At 42.6% G+C, this 17,113-nt stretch overlaps 1 protein-coding gene across 2 annotated transcripts in view; it reads right to left on the bottom strand.

The window, feature by feature from the left end:
• Positions 1 to 17,113, bottom strand: part of LOC135898280 (lanC-like protein 3) — a 51,818-nt gene that overhangs the window by 14,134 nt on the left and 20,571 nt on the right. For both annotated transcript variants that reach the window (XM_065427147.2, XM_065427148.2), the window contains one exon: positions 4,521 to 4,644. In XM_065427147.2, coding sequence (XP_065283219.1) covers positions 4,521 to 4,644 — 124 coding nt within the window. The remainder of the gene's footprint in view (positions 1 to 4,520; positions 4,645 to 17,113) is intronic.

Below are 17,113 nucleotides of genomic sequence, written 5' to 3'. Positions count from 1 at the left end.
TTGCTGCAGCACACATATGCCTCGTCTAATTGTGAATATTTACTCCAGTATGTTTTGTCCTTAGGCAATCTGCCCTAGCCTCAAATGGCAAGGCACTTCCCTTCATGTTATTGTACAAACTTTCCCTTCTAATTTCTTTTATGCCGTTCTTGTAAATGTCCATGGTCCTTTTGTTTGCATTTTTTGCATCCAGTTCTCTGTCTCTGCTCCTTTCATTTCCTTTTTGGCTACTCCTGGTTGTCTATTCACACTTTCAATTACTCTGTACCTAGTTGCGAACTTTCTTGACCTCTTCCTCCAATCTGTGTCCGCACTTTTTAGGTAAGGATACTTGTGCACCTTTAGCCACCAATTTATTTTGGTCCATGTTCCGGAGTCTTTCATTAAATAAATGTGGAGGCATGACAGCACCATCTACATTTCGCAGGGCCAACGTCTCAGGGAAAAAGATGAAGGTTTGCTATTCAAGGCTTGTTGCACCAAGTCGTCCACTGTGCCATCTCACATCACATTGCATATATGCATATATGTATGCATATCACATTGCATATTGCATTCCTCTGCATATAAGGCCGAATTCCCATGTACTGAAATTTTATTATAGCGATGTAAAGCTCCTATCTTACTGATCTTGTGATACAATCAAACTCCGTTAGAGTGAGTGTTTCTGATTCCCCCTCCGATGTATAAACAATGTATAAAGCCTCCAATGTATAAACATAGTCTTTATGGGACCTTTTTTGTATACTAAATACTTGTAATGTGACCCAACTTTTAATAATGAATTCTGATTCTGAACGACACTATCTCCAATGCAATGCAATGAATGCGTGCCGTGCAGCGGTCGTGCGCGGCGCGAAAGTAGGCATGACAAATGGGCTCGCATTCTTTTTTCTTTTTGAGAGTCTTGCACTTTTATGCGAAGCATACTAGCCGCACAACCGCACTCTTCCTTGCTGCGCCGCCGACGGCCGCGTAGCTACCATATGACGTCATAACAGCTGCAAAACGCCTCCTCGGCACGCCAATGGGCGCGCGTCTCCAGCAGAAGCGTGGTGTGTAGTCAGGAACGCCTCCCCGACGCAATGATGGGTGCGCATCTCTCGCAGGGGCCAGTCCGGTTGTCTGGAATGCCTCCCCGCGCTCCCATTCGGAGGCTCAACTCGTGCGCTCGCTTGCGGCCGCGTAGCTACATAGCCGGGTCTCAGCTCGTGCGCTCGCCTGCATGAGTTGTTTCTTCGTCTAGCCGAACCAAATATAGCCAAGCAACAGCAGTTAACCAGGCTAAACAGTGGTTAAACAACTAAAATAAAGGCAAGTATGCTTCGCATCCTGGGCTTAACCTTAGCTAAGCCAAAGCCATTTTTTTCTATCGGTCAAAACCAAATGCCAAATTATAACCGAAAATGGGGCATGGGAACATTGTAGTGAGTGGTTTATTTTACCACAGAACACCTGCAAAAGTTGATGGTGCATCAGTTGCTCATTGTCATATCCAATATATTGTTAAAACCAGTATTGTAAGTGGGTAACACTGTACTCACCAGTCCTTGAAAAAAAAAATAAGAACGCACCTACTTCATCTCGATAATTTTAGTAACACTAATGTAGTGTGTTCTGCCAAAGAAAATCCTTCGAACAATACATTACCAAATATACTAAATAATCCCCAAAAGTTCTGCTCCACTATACGAACAACAGATAATTGCAACATTTCTCTCTGTAATGACTCTCATGAGCCACTTTTACCAAATAAGATTCCTTGCATTTTCAATGCTTTCTCGAGTACATTTCGTTCCCCAGTTTCAACAGCTGTATATCCTGATGCTTCAGGTTACAGTTTCTACTCATCATTTCCCATTTATATGATTTGGGTGAAAGTAAAAGTATATAATTGTCTCTTTAAAACTGCCATCATCCTGTGGTCCCACTAGCATCTACTCACAGTTCTTGAAACAAAGAAAACCTGTTCTTCCATCTCTCTGGCAAACATTTTTTAGTAATCTCTGAGCAACAGTGTGTTACCCCTGGAGTAGAAAATTGGTGAAGTGGCTGCATCATATAAATCAGGCAACAAGCTCTCTCCCCTAAACTACAGATTTATTTCTCTAACTAGCATTCTCTGCAAAATAATGAAGCACATATTATAGCCGTAACATTTTAATTTTCATGAATCTAATGTCAAGAATAGAAATTGTTCTAGAGGTAAAAAAAAAATTTGCCGACAATTACTTTACTTCCTCATGTGAAATTTGAGCCCAGCTCTGCAGCTGTTTCAGCTTTTCGATATATTGAGGCAAAGAATTCAAGCAAGACATGTATGTACAGTTACAGGCAAGTTTTTATTGTTGACACATATTCCTTCTTCAAGAAACACTCCACTCCCAGTTCTTGATTGTCATGAAGGAAGCTTTGTGGTTGGAGAATTAGATGGATATATTCTTGACTTGCCGCACCAATGTCTGATTCGGTGTAGCGTACCTCTGGATTCTGGCGGTGATGGCGCTGGGCCTGTGCTTCGGGCAGCTCATTTAGCAGCAGCGGCAGATGAAGGACTTCCACCGGTTGCCTCGCTCATGGCTCAGATATAACTGGCTGAGAATAAACTATATATATAGCCAGACAGATTATATTATAATATAAACTGGCTGTGAGCCTCTGACAATCCGTCTCGTGCGGAACATTTTGCACCAGTCGCAGCAAACGGAGAGCAGCTTGGTGCAACTGCCTCGCTTATCGGGAGGTCGCGGGAGGCAGCGCGTAGGCGCATAGGAACACTGGATGGCGAAGAGGCGGCAGCGACCGACTAACGTCGTTGATGCTGCTAACGAATCAATTGAAGGTGGCTCCGAGTTTCGGCTTGGGAAGCGCGCACCGTGACCCGCTGATACCGAGCCAGCGCTTTGGCAACCAGAGAACACCGTGTGCTCTCGTGTCGTCACCGCCATGGAGGATGGGGGAGGCGGGATGCATGCAGTGGCGAACGGCGGTGGCTATGCGTTTCGGCTTGGACAGCAGCACATCATCGAGATCAGCCGCCACCGACCCGGCACTCTGATTGCCGCCGCACAGGGGTGGCATTGGAGGAGGAGCGAAGAGAGCAAAGCTCGCACCATGCGCAAGAGATGGCACCAGGAGCGCGCGCAGCTAGAGCAGTGCACTGGCCCTGGCTACGGAGCTGATTACGGCGAGGCACGACGACCCCGCAAAATACGGGAACGAGCACCAGAGAGCTACGCATTAAATGAACCTTGGTGTTTTGCCTCGTGAAAAAATGTTATGGGCCACTAAACACAGAGCACATAAGTAGTAAACTAAACCGAGTCACTGGATTACTGTGCAAACATCATTTTGTTTAAGGCAAAAGCCTTAAGAATGATGAAGTGGAAAATCCAGCAAGCATTCAGCGTTAACATCTGGTGGCCAGAAAACCCATGTGACCAAGTGATGACGTTACATTCCCGGTGCTGGATCTGCCGCTGCTTGTACTGCGAAATACCATGGTGAACAGCTATGGTGTCGGACCGACGCCATGGCCCGCCCCCAGAAAACTGACTTTGCCCAATCTGAGACCTGGCCCACTCCAAAAACTTACTTTACTCAATTAGAAAATTAGTTGACCCACACTCAAAACCAACCTGGAACACTCCCAAAACACTCCCAAAATTGGGTGGTCCACCTTCGAAATTGACTTTGCACAATTTAAGCACACGACTAAAAGAAAAGTATCAAGCGGAAGAGCCACTGCTTTTGCATTCAATGCACGTAAGGAGACCTAAGTGCCTCTGTCACTTTTTTTCACTTACAAAACACATTAAACTTTGTGGGTGTCTCACACTTGTGACAAAGTAAACAAAGGCATGACAACAGAGTCTCGCAAACAATCACAACATTTATTGCACCTTTGATACACTAATGCCTGCTAGCTGCTAACAACTTTGTGTACGCATTGTGGATTTAGGTGTTCATTACCGGCTGCTAATAAGAAAGCTGTACAATTACAAACAAGTCCTGCGGCTTTGGAAAAATTGCTCCAGTTGTAGTATACTACTCATTTATATCTTGTCTAGCCATATCGAAATTTAGTTGCAGTTTGCCTTTGACTGTAGCACAAAGTTGGCCACATTACAATTTGTGAAGATTCCTTTATATTGAAAATTAAGCGTGGAAGCTAACGAAGCTCTACGGGAAACGTGACACAAATGCTGACATATCACCTCCTCAAAATTCATTCTTGAAATATGGGTCAAAATACCAGAACTGAAGATCGTTTTGTAATATCCAAAGAAGGATTATGTCAAATACTCATTGTCAATTTGTATTTTATAATAACGAAGCAGTCAAATTATTTCTGAGCCTAAGCCATAGCTCGTGATTCCAATTTTCCTGTGAGCATGCTGCGCAGAAGGTTTGCGGGACACATTTTGCAGCTATTTCTTTCTTGCTGTGCTCTCAATCTAAGCGTGTTAGAAAGGTTCAGCTTTGCCGCATGTGACTTACACAAATGCCGAAGCACTCACCCAAATACTCCACGTCGTAGTAGGCATACATGAGCGGGCAAGGGCTGCGGTGTTTCTTGGCATACTCCCTGCCGGACTGCACCACGGAATGGAGCAGCAGTGCAATCTTCTCATCAGGCAGCACCTGCATCATCACAAGCAACACACACACCACAAGCTTTCTCATTGTCGTTTGTAAGGGTTTGCGACTACCGCAAATCGGCATCGTTTCGACTCCTGTCGATTTGATTTTTTTCATTTAGTTCGATTTTGACGAAGGTGCCGGCTGGTGCCAATACATTTCACCGGTCCAAAAATTTTGTTATTTCGATCCTGAAATTGGCTCCTGTCGGATACTTTGAACTTGACTGGTCGGCTCAAACTCACCCGTCATTCAAAAAGTGACACCAATGGCTCAGTGTCTGCCTTGGCAGCTCTAGCGGACCGTGAATGCATTGAAGAGATATTATAGTATCTCTCAACAAAAACGCCTATTTACAGACTGCCTCATAAGATTTTCAAGCGACAATGGTAGCTCACTGAATGATTACTGTACTTATCCAATTCTAGAGCGTGCCATTTCTTCCAAGAAAAGTGATCTGAAATTTGCTTGTCCTGTGCAAATATGAAATTCAAACCACATTCACAGCCTTACAAACTACAGTCAGAGCCAGCATCATCAACAGCATCGTCTCACAGTGCCAATAGAACAAATTCTTGTGTAGATGGCGACAATGACATGCTTTGTCTTTGATTACAACAGCTCATTCAATGAGATTACTTATTTTACAAGCAAAGCTGGTAGGAATGAACTCCCATCACATGTTTATTATGTTCCCCACAATTGCACACATCGCAAAGCAAACTGCCAAAATGTCTAGGCATAGGCTACCATCTCGTTTGTGACTGTTGTGGAGTAGTTTGATAAATGTAGAATACTAAGTACGCAATGGACTATACGGAGGACATGTTGAAGTCTATAAACAGTGATAAAGTCTTGTCGGGGAGTGATGATGATGGACATTAAGTGTAAATAAATTTCAATTCAGTAAATGTAACTTTTGCTGCTTTTGTCTTACTCCAATTACATTTTTCTTGTTAACAAGTCGGGTGCACTAGATTTGAGCTTTGTTTAGAAGCTCTGTCAATTTTATGTTAGTTTTCTTTGTTGAACCCACAAAAGAATGTGTGCGTGGTAGATTCAGGGCATGCTAGAGTCAAGCAACTATGCTACACTACAGTTGCTGATCGTTAATTCGAACGCCACGGGGACCACCAAAAGGTCAGAATAATCCGAAGTCTGAAATAAGGATTTGCCTGACAATAGGTGATTTTATTCCAAACATGGCCTAAAAAGCTGTGCCGTATTCTCTGCTTGTCACTTTTGGGGATAATTTCAATTCTGAGTGACCAGCACAAGAACTATCATTGTTACTGGCACTGCCATGTGAAGCAGTGCCAAGCCATCTTTGGCTACTGCACCACTTTTATGGCAGAGGTAATTAGCGCCACCCACCAGCTGGGTGAGGAAGCAACTCTGCTGCCCTCACCCATCCTCGCAGAGCTCTTGCTTTCGCCTGTTGCCACAAGCACCCACCTGATGGTGCCGGCTTCTAACTCAAGTCTAGATGTTTCTTGGATTGTAGTGCAAAGTGACACTGACAGAGGCTAGAAGCAAACAGGAGGAGTGCTCCACAAGTTTCGTTTACCTGCATTACCTGCATTATCGCCTGTACCTGTTTACATATTACCTGAGTTTTCCAGTACCGCTAGTGACTATTAAATGTGTGTTTGTACCCATGGAATTCTTGCTGTGTGCTATCGTCCGCCTGATGCCTGTTTTGAACTTTTTTGGGTCATTTTCTCACAGTAGTGTACGACAGGAGGCAAAGTGTCACCACTGGTGGAGACTTCAATATCGATGTGAGCTGGGAAACGGCTAAGAAAATGAGTTTAGTGGGAGTATTGAATTCCATTGGGTGTGCTAATACTATAGGATCAGTGACTAGAATTGCTCCAACATCTGACCGCACTCATGACCTTTTTCTGATGAATTACGACTTTTCATGCATTGCAAGTTGTGTTTTGAGTTGTTCAATAGGTGATAATATGCCCATCTGTATGTTTGTTAACATAGGATGTTTGAGCGTAGTTTAAAAAAAAAAAACAGCTGTCACTTTCCGATTATTTACTCAATGTTCTTTAAAAATGTTCCAGTCAGAAATTAAAGAGGGGTGCTGTAACGAAATTTTCTTGGCACTGATGCCGAGATAGCTCATAACATCTTCGAGAAATATGTTTCAATACAGAGAAATCACGTTGTCTTTAAGGAAACGATGAGCGATAAGAACATTAGAAAGCTGTGGCTAACTGAACAATTATTAATAAAAATTAAAAAGTGTGAAAGGCTCTTTGCCAGGTTCATCAAGATATGAGAACCTATACACTTGAAAGAATATAAGGTTTTCTGTAATAAGCTACCTAAAGAATTAAAGAGAACAATGAATGCATATATTTCACAATAAGTTCTTTCTTGTGTAGGAAACAGTGAGAAACTATGGAAGATAGACGCTATCGTTGGGCAGAAAGAAACCATAGAGCAAATACAAAAAATTTCCATAGATGGACATGCAACAATTGGACAGGATATGGCAAATGCGTTTAATCATTTTTTTTTTCATGCAGAGATCTTGTGCAGGCATCAGAGCCACTGGAACGTCCTTTGCCTTTCAACCGAAACAATTTTCTTACAGACACGCAACACTGCAGATGTTTGTTCAATACTTGAAGACCTTCATAATATGTCCAGTTGCGAGGCCGATGGCTAACAAATATGACCAATTAAACATGTGATTCATGACACAGCTCCTATTTTAGTGTATATTTATATTCTGTGTATTTACACAGCAGCATTTCCTTCTCGGATCAAGCTTGCAAGGGTTGTAGCCCTGCATAAGAAGGGTGATAAATTAGACATTAAAAATTACCGTCCGATTTCCATTCTCCAAATATTTTTCAAATGTTTAGAAAAACTTCTTGCAAAGCACTTCTCGTCGTTTGTTTCAAAATAACACCTTCTCTGAAATGCTCACTATGGTTTTAAATAAAGGACCTGTCAACGGAGCTTGCCCTTCTTGACCAAAAAGTACACATCCTTCTCAACTCTGCACTCAAACTTCTCATCACTGGCATATTTGTAGACTTTATGCAGGCTTTTGATTTAATTAATCGCACCATATTATTTAAGAAAGATATGGTATAAGAGGCTTCGTACTAAAGTTTTCCAAGTACTACCTCACAGACAGACAACAGTTTGCATCAATAAATAAAGTCACGTTTAAAGGAAACAGCTTCAGGCATGCCTCAAGGAAGCATCCTCGGCCAGTTGCTCTTTAACCTCTACGTGAATGATGTTGCATATATCCATGAAGAGGCAAACCCCATAATATACCTTGGCGACATTCACATATTTATATCCTCCTCCTGTCCCAAAAAGTTAATTCGTCAAGCACATGTATTTCTTCGCAAGCTGAGCACATGTTCATTGCAGAACTTCCTTAAAATTAATGTCACAAAAACAAAATCCGTTAATTTTTGCTCTAAAGGTAAACTTATTCTACCAGACCTAAGCCTAACATTCGATTCCAGACAGATTTAAATTTAAGTAGTTAGTACTATTAAGATTCGTGGCATATATTTCTCTGGCCTTCTATTGTGGGACGACCAAGTTAACTTCGTTGCTCAGCAAGTTAGCGACACTGTAGGCCTATTAAGTCGAAATATACACTTTTGCTGCGAAAGCAAAGCTCTCAAGGGGAGACCCTGCTCTTTGGAGCCGAAAATTGGCCCAAATATCTTTATGCGTCCCATTGCTCGAGATCGGTGTAGAGCATTTATTCTTGCCTGGCTGGATCGCTGTATCATCCTTGATTTAGCTTCTGCTATAATCATCACAAACAGATTGTGGAATGTTTTTCCTTGTTTTCTCAAAGCAGCATTTCTGGCGGTGTCACCGTTCTGGAGTGATGATATCTCTGGTTCTGCTTATCCATCACAATAATTATTTGCTTGTCAGAATGGTAGAAAAATAGAGAGTGCAGTGGGCACATAATATAGACAAATATTATGACAGTAATATTAAAAATGTACTAATTTGTCCTCGGTGTTACTATGGGTTCATACTTTAAGCAGTTTGACATGCTGTAACTTTGGTTCAAATCAGTTTAAAGCGTTCATCATTGTACTATGTGCTGCATACTCCAATTACTCAAGATCATTTTTACAGGATGATATATATTACACAACACATCATAATTGTCGTTTCGTTGCATGTGTGACCGTCTAATCCTGCTGCACAAAATTGTACACGGATGAACTAACATTGAAGTGCCTATCTCGCTAATCAAACCTACTGCGCGAGTAACCCGATGTACTCGCCCATTAAACATAGATCCCTTTGTTCCAATAACAGACTGTTTTAAGTTTTCTTTTTTTCCACACACTGTTGAATTATGGAATAATTTAGATGGCTCTCTGCATTTACTGCCAACTAACAATTTCAGAAAGAACTGCCTAACCACGTTACTTGACATTTTTGTGTTCGTAATGCTATGTAACCCACCTCTGCTATATCTCTAAATGAGATAGCAGTATTTGTAAATAAAAAAAGATTAATAATCAAAGTCCAAGCAAGTTATAATTTTTTTTATTTCTAGAAATATATTTACCATGAAGAAAACTGGATCTACGCATATCTTAAATCAGAACATGGAAATACATAAACAATGCAAGTTTAATCATAATCTACTCAGACATTAAATCAATGTATGCGGATGCAGGTTCTCTCCTTAATATTATTACAGTAAATGTAGCCGCAGGAAGAAGGGTGAGCGGACTACACGAGGAAGAGAAGGACGTTTTGCCCCGTCTGAGGCTCGCCTTGAATCTTTTTAACTAAACCCGCTTCTTTCTTGACATATTATATTTGAAGAGCGACTTGAGGGTCAGAAGGCCATGCGATGTGACATAAGTGAATTAAATGTACAAATAGAAGACATGAAAAAGACAGTTGAGAAGCTGCATGATAAAAAAGAATTGTGCATTATTCACTTCTTATTACAGTATTGCCATTTGGTATGGGGTTCGACAACTGAATCGAACATGAACAAATCGTTACTACTAGAAAAAAAAAATATTGCGTATTATTTAAAACTTACTATATATAAAGCACATGAAACCTGTTGTTGAAAAGTATAATCTTCCTAAAGTTCAACAAATATATACCCAAATGCTATTAAAGCAACATTATCTTAGTCATCGCAGACACCCCAAGACATTCGTTGAAATAGGAAATTTAGAACAGTGTCATCCTGCACGATCACACGGAAATGTGGAAAGTTTCGCAGTGCCAAACTAATTATGGTGATCAGATGCTTCAGCGTCGCCTACTAAAACTTCTGAATTGTTTCCGTGATAGAGGCATAGAAATTTGCAGCCTAACTTCATCGGGATTCAATCTGCTCACGAACCGTCATCTCTAGTCAGTTGTACCACCACTCACTAACACATTTTAGCGCTGTACTAATCTGACCACATCAGTTGCCCTATTTCTGAATTGTCTGATGTTGAAGCTATAATATCATACTTAAGTTTGCACTATATACATTTCTGTTCTCAGTGTATTGTAATCCATATTGATCCGTTGCCCTGTGAAAGCATTCTAAAACTATGTAATCATGTGCGTATGCCTTTTATTGTTGCTTGTGTAGGGGTCAAGGGCACTTCAAGCTGCCTGCATACAGCTTTTACCTCGGCCTCCTCCATCCCAGACAATGGAAAATAATGAATGAATGAATGAATGAATGAATGAATGAATGAATGAATGAATGAATGAATGAATGAAAGCAAGCATTGACCGGCACAGGCAGACCTGCGGTCCTCGCTCACTGTGTATTGCGCACACAGCAGTCCCTTTGGTTTTGTGCGCATCTAATTGTGTGGCAAGTGACACAAACCAAAGAGAGAAGGAAAGAAGCCCTAATTAGCACAGGATGGTGCCGACTGCTACTTTCTGCTCTACAAAAGACGTCTCACAACTTACCGTTTGTGCACTGTGCGCTGGTGCAACAACAGCGCTTCAAAGACAGACCCTGGAAGATTTCGGGTCCCTCAACAGATGGCAGACTTACAGCTTGTGCCCTTATTTTCATTTGTTCTAATTAGTGCAATTATGAACACATCCTTTACATATGTGCATTTTCTGAGAGTGCATCATTAGCACATGAATAAAAAGAGCTCATTGATGTGTTGTAACAGGACTTCATTTCTTTGTCCTGGCACAAGCTGGCATGATCGCTGCTAATGAATGCAAACACACAGTGCTTGGAGTAAAAGAAAGGATGTGCGGGCATGACGGGAAAGAGGGTTGTGGGAGTGAGGAAAGGGATGGCAGGTGAGAAAAAGAAGTGTGAGGTGGGAGAGCTGCCGCGCGTGTTGCCAAGGTGATGACGCATTGGCGTCTACGAGCGATGGTACTCCTGGCACAGCGCCAAGCACTCTAATCCCACTATGGAAATGGTGCCGCCCGTCTATGTGTCCGATGCTGGCCACGTGAAATATCAATAAAATGAATCTTTCTTCAAAAGTGATCGTCTAAGAATATGGGCCAAGTTCGTCAACGCATTACTGCACACGCATAAGGCTACCTTTGGCCAACACATCCCGTGGCAGCAGTTTTCTTGCGATGCCTTTTGTGTTACTCCTTTTCACATTTTTTGCACTGTGCCAGTGATCAAAGCAACATTCTGAACACGTCATCAATGGATCAGCCAGCCATGGAGCAAAAGGCATTGCTACAAAATTGTAGCTCGTATATCTACCATTGTCTTGCTGTCGCTACAGATCTAGACGGAAGTAGTCAATGAATGCAGTGAATTCTCACTGGCGGCTACTAGACCAACTAAGCTTCAATATTTTGGTAAGCAGGAGGCACTGGCGACATATCAAAATGAATTTATTGCTATTTCTGCTCAACTCAGTGGCCAGATTGTGCAGTTGGAGTCCGAATTATTGCATGGCATGCTGTAAGGTGTCCAAAATTTCAGTCGTCCTTATACATAAAGTTTATCGGGCTGATAGTGGTGCCGCACAGCTGTCAGAATAATCAAGCATGTCCGAATTACCAGTCAGTGACTTATTCGAAACAAAGCTGCAGTGTGTATTATTTTTATTTTTTGCCTCTTCTTTAATTTAACCAGCCTGATAATTCAATCATTTTTGCTGGTCCCATCAAGTTCGAATTGACCAGCTGTGAAATGGCTCCCAATCAACAATTTTTAACAACTGCTCTTACAATCCTCTCCCTGTAACATCCGGTGTCCCCCAAGATTCTATTATTGGTCCTCTCCTCTCTCCAACATATATTAACCACTTGGATTTACAGTAATATTGCCAAATCCACATGTTCACAGATGATTGGGTAAGTTACTATTCAATCCCTGATGTTCCTGACCAAGCTTCCTTCCAACATGATCTTGAGGTTGATGTGACCAGTGGTTCAGCATCATCATCATCATCATCATCATCATCAGCCTGGTTACGCCCACTGCAGGGCAAAGGCCTCTCCCACATTTCTCCAACAACCCCGGTCATGTACTAATTGTGGCCACGCCGTCCCTGCAAACTTCTTAATCTCATCCGCCCACCTAACTTTCTGCCGCCCCCTGCTACGCTTCCCTTCCCTTGGGATCCAGTCCGTAACCCTTAATGACCATCGGTAATCTTCCCTCCTCATTACATGTCCTGCCCATGCCCATTTATTTTTCTTGATTTCAGCTAAGATGTCATTAACTCGCGTTTGTTCCCTCACCCAATCTGCTCTTTTCTTATCCCTTAATGTTACACCTATCATTCTTCTTTCCATAGCTCGTTGCGTCGTCCTCAATTTGAGTAGAACTCTTTTCGTAAGCCTCCAGGTTTCTGCCCCGTAGGTGAGTACCGGTAAGACACAGCTATTATATACTTTTCTCTTGAGGGATAATGGCAACCTGCTGTTCATGATCTGAGAATGCCTGCCAAACGCACCCCAGCCCATTCTTATTCTTCTGATTATTTCTGTCTCATGATCCGGATCCGCCGTCACTACCTGCCCCAAGTAGGTGTATTCCCTTACGACTTCCAGTGCCTCGCTGCCTTTTGTAAATTGCTGTTCTCTTCCAAGACTGTTAAACATTACTTTAGTTTTCTGCAGATTAATTTTTAGACCCACTCTTCTGCTTTGCCTCTCCAGGTCAGTGAGCATGCATTGCAATTGGTCTCCTGAGCTACTAAGCAAGGCAATATCATCAGCGAATCGCAAGTTACTAAGGTACTCTCCATTAACCTTTTATCCCCAATTCTTCCCAATCCAGGTCTCTGAATACCTCCTGTAAACATGCTGTGAATAGCATTGGAGAGACCGTATCTCCCTGCCTGACGCCTTTCTTTATTGGGATTTTGTTGCTTGCTTTATGGAGGACTATGGTGGCTGTAGAGCCGCTATAGACATCTTTCAGCATTTTTACATACAGCTCGTCTACACCCTGATTCCGTAATGCCTCCATGACTGCTGAGGTTTCGACAGAATCAAACGCTTTCTCGTAATCAATGAAAGCTATATATAAGGGTTGGTTATATTCCGCACATTTCTCTATTACCTGATTGATAGTGTGAATATGATCTATTGTTGAGTAGCTTTTACGAAATCCTGCCTGGTCCTTTGCTTGACAGAAGTCTAGGGTGTTCCTGATTCTATTTGCGATTACCTTAGTAAATAGTTTGTAGGCAACGGACAGTAAGCTGATCGGTCCATAATTTTTCAATCAAGTCTTTGGCGTCTCCTTTCTTATGAATTAGGATTATGTTAGCGTTTTTCCAAGATTCCGGTATGCTCGAGGTCATGAGGCATTGCGTATACAGAGTGGCCAGTTTCTCTAAAACAATCTGTCCACCATCCTTCAACAAATCTGCTGTTACCTGATCCTCCCCAGCTGCCTTCCCCCTTTGCATATCTCCCAAGGCTTTCTTTACTTCTTCCGGCGTCACCTTTGGGACTTCGAATTCCTCTAGACTATTTTCCCTTCCATTATCGTTGTGGGTGCCACTGGTACTGTATAAATCTCTATAGAACTCCTCAGCCACTTGAACTATCTCATCTATATTAGTAATGATATTGCCGGCTTTGTCTCTTAACGCATACATCTGATTCTTGCCGATTCCTAGTTCTTCTTCACTGTTTTTAGGCTTCCTCCGTTCCTGAGAGCATGTTCAATTCTATCCATATTATACTTCCTTATGTCAGCTGTCTTACGCTTGTTGATTAACTTCGAAAGTTCTGCCAGTTCTATTCTAGCTGTAGGGTTAGAGGCTTTCATACATTGGCGTTTCTTGATCAGATCTTTCGTCTCCTGCGATAGTTTGCTGGTATACTGCCTAATGGAGTTACCACCGACTTCCATTGCACACTCCTTAATGATGCCCACAAGATTGTCGTTCATTGTTTCAACACTAAGGTCCTCTTCCTGAGTTAAAGCTGAATACCTGTTCTGTAGCTTGATCTGGAATTCTTCTATTTTCCCTCCTACCGCGACCTCATTAATCGGCTTCTTATGTACTAGTTTCTTCCGTTCCCTCCTCAGGTCTAGGCTAATTCGAGTTCTTACCATCCTGTGGTCACTGCAGCGCACTTTGCCGAGCACGTCCACATCTTGTATGATGCCAGGGTTAGCGCAGAGTATGAAGTCTATTTCATTTCTAGCCTCGCCATTCGGGCTCCTCCACGTCCACTTTCGTCTATCCCGCTTGCGGAAGAAGGTATTCATTATCCTCATATTATTCTGTTCCGCAAACTCTACTAATAACTCTCCCCTGCTATTCCTAGCGCCTATGCCATATTCCCCCACTGCCTTGTCTCCAGCCTGCTTCTTGCCTACCTTGGCATTAAAGTCCCCCATTAGTATAGTGTATTTAGTTTTCACTCTACCCATCGCCGATTCCACGTCTTCATAGAAGCTTTCGACTTCCTGGTCATCATGACTGGATGTAGGGGTGTAGACTTGTACAATCTTCATTTTGTACCTCTTATTAAGTTTCACAACAAGACTTGCCACCCTCTCGTTAATGCTATAGAATTCCTGTATGTTACCAGCTATATTCTTATTAATCAGGAATCCGACTCCTAGTTCTCTTCTCTCCGCTAAGCCCCTGTAGCACAGGACGTGCCCGCTTTTTAGCACTGTATATGCTTCTTTTGGCCTCCTAACTTCACTGAGCCCTATTATATCCCATTTAGTGCCCTCTAATTCCTCCAATAGCACTGCTAGACTCGCCTCACTAGATAACGTTCTAGCGTTAAACGTTGCCAGGTTCATATTCCATTGGCGGCCTGTCCGGAGCCAGTGATTCTTAGCACCCTCTGCTGCGTTGCAGGTCTGACCGCCGCCGTGGTCAGTTGCTTCGCAGCTGCTGGGGACTGAGGGCCGAGGTTTGATTGTTGTGTTCATATAGGAGGTTGTGGCCAAGTACTGCACCAGGGTGGCCAATCCTGCTCTAGTGAGGGAGTGCGTTACCGGTTCTGGTCACCGGGATCAGGCCACACTCCAGGCCTGTTTGTGCAATTTTATCAAAACGCGGATTTAAAAAAAATTTTTTTTTTAATCCGGTGGAAAATTGCTGGCACCTGGATTCGAACCACGGACCTCTTGCACGCGAGGCGGGTGTTCTACCTCTACGCCACCGCTGCATTGACCAGTGGTTAGTGACCCTTAATCCATCTAAATGTAAGGTAGTTTCCTTTACCTTTTGTAAACAACCCTTTATTTTTAGCTATAGCGTTGCTAACCATCTACTAGAAAGTCACATTGTTAGAATATCTAGGCATCACAAAGACTAACGACCTGACATGGAATGCACCTGCACACAAGTTACATCAGCAAACTGATTACTGGGTTTCCTGAAGCGTCACTTTTGTCATGCTCTTAAACATGTCAAATTGCTTGCGTAAAACATAATTATTCAACCCACACTAGAGTATGCATCAGCCATATTGAACCAACCTCAAATGTGCCTCATCAATGAACTTGAAAGCGTTCAAAATCACAACACAAATTTGATTCATTCCTGATGTTCATTTGACATGAGTGTTAGTCTTGGAAACAGAATCTGGCTTACAGCCACATTTTTCCGTCGCTGAACCACACTATCTCCTTCTCACAAGTTTTTCTATCCCTCGCTTAATAACACATGTTAAATCATGGTGCCCACATACATATCTCGCAGCACTGGTCGCTCACTGGAAGTTTTCCTTTCCCGCACATGAACTGTTGCTCTTTAAGCTTCCTTCTTCTCCCCCTGCTAAAAACTGAAATGATATCGTCACAATATAGTTGCCATCGTCTGTGATCTTTTACTGAAAATGTGTTTAAGCATCTTTCAAGCCGACACCACATGACATTAAGTTTGCTTTGTTTCTCTATTTCTATTTGTTATGCAATGTCGTCTTTAGGGACATGAAATGAAAGGCTCATGTCTGGCACTGACGTGACTCCAGGTAAAAACAGCCTGTTGGCAATATGACAGACAGTGCCTTCGACGACCTTCGTGAGCTCGTGCCGAATAGGTTACTTGCAAATGGACTGACGCTGAATGGCAGGTACATGGTAGTGACGTTGAGTATGAAGCTCCCACCAAAGCAGATTTGGCAGAGTTGCTCTGACAGAAAGTGGTAATGTGAAAGTCAACAGAGCATCAGTCAGTTCTCCAATACTAAGTCTGCAACCACATCACAAACAAGTGTGCATTGTCTGCCACTGTACACAATGACTGAAATGTAAGTGCACTGCACTGCGTGAGTGCATACGGTATTACTGCGCTTTGAAGAGCTGCAAAGCAGACTGGCTTATCTTTCATCTTTGAGGTCGAGTGCAGAAATGCGGCCACCAGTAGAATGAGAGCTTGAGCTCGGTTTCAATCCTTGTGGTCGAGAGCACTTGTCTTTCGCATAGCACAGCCAACTTCTCTCTAGACACTCAACTTCTCAAACAGATGCTCAAAGAAAGATCTTGTAGCTCATCATCCATGAACGTGGTTGCCATATGTAAGGCTTGCTGATTGTTCAGAAGCAGAACTACAGCCTCACAAGATGAAAACTGATGATCCTAGTTGTTGGTAAGCCCTTTATTAGAAGGTCCACCATAGCTGCATAGGTGGCCGATCAAACATACGAATATTTTAATCCTCTGTTTGATATCGCTTCTAACACAGTAGATTTGCAAGGACCGGCACACTTTCTTTAAAAGTAATGGCTGGCAGCATCTACGAAGGATGCAAGTTATCCTGCACAGTGCAATGCTTCTCACAGAAGCGACTGATAAACACATCACGTGCATCAACGTAGCATTCCACCATCACTTCCAAGCCAGCAATGAAGCTGGTGTCGTACTGCTTGGAAGGTTAAGAAAGTACAGAGATCTTTTGTATTTCCCAAGTCTGCTGTCTTCATGGGCCAATGCGTTGAAGCAGTTCAATGAAGCAAGTCAATAACCAAATTTGCAGGTCAGCAGTTGGAGTGCTGGCAGTTT

This window comes from Dermacentor albipictus, chromosome 5 (assembly GCF_038994185.2).
Source record: "Dermacentor albipictus isolate Rhodes 1998 colony chromosome 5, USDA_Dalb.pri_finalv2, whole genome shotgun sequence".
In the NCBI taxonomy this organism is placed as follows: domain Eukaryota; kingdom Metazoa; phylum Arthropoda; class Arachnida; order Ixodida; family Ixodidae; genus Dermacentor; species Dermacentor albipictus.
This window is presented reverse-complemented; position numbering and strand designations above follow the sequence as displayed.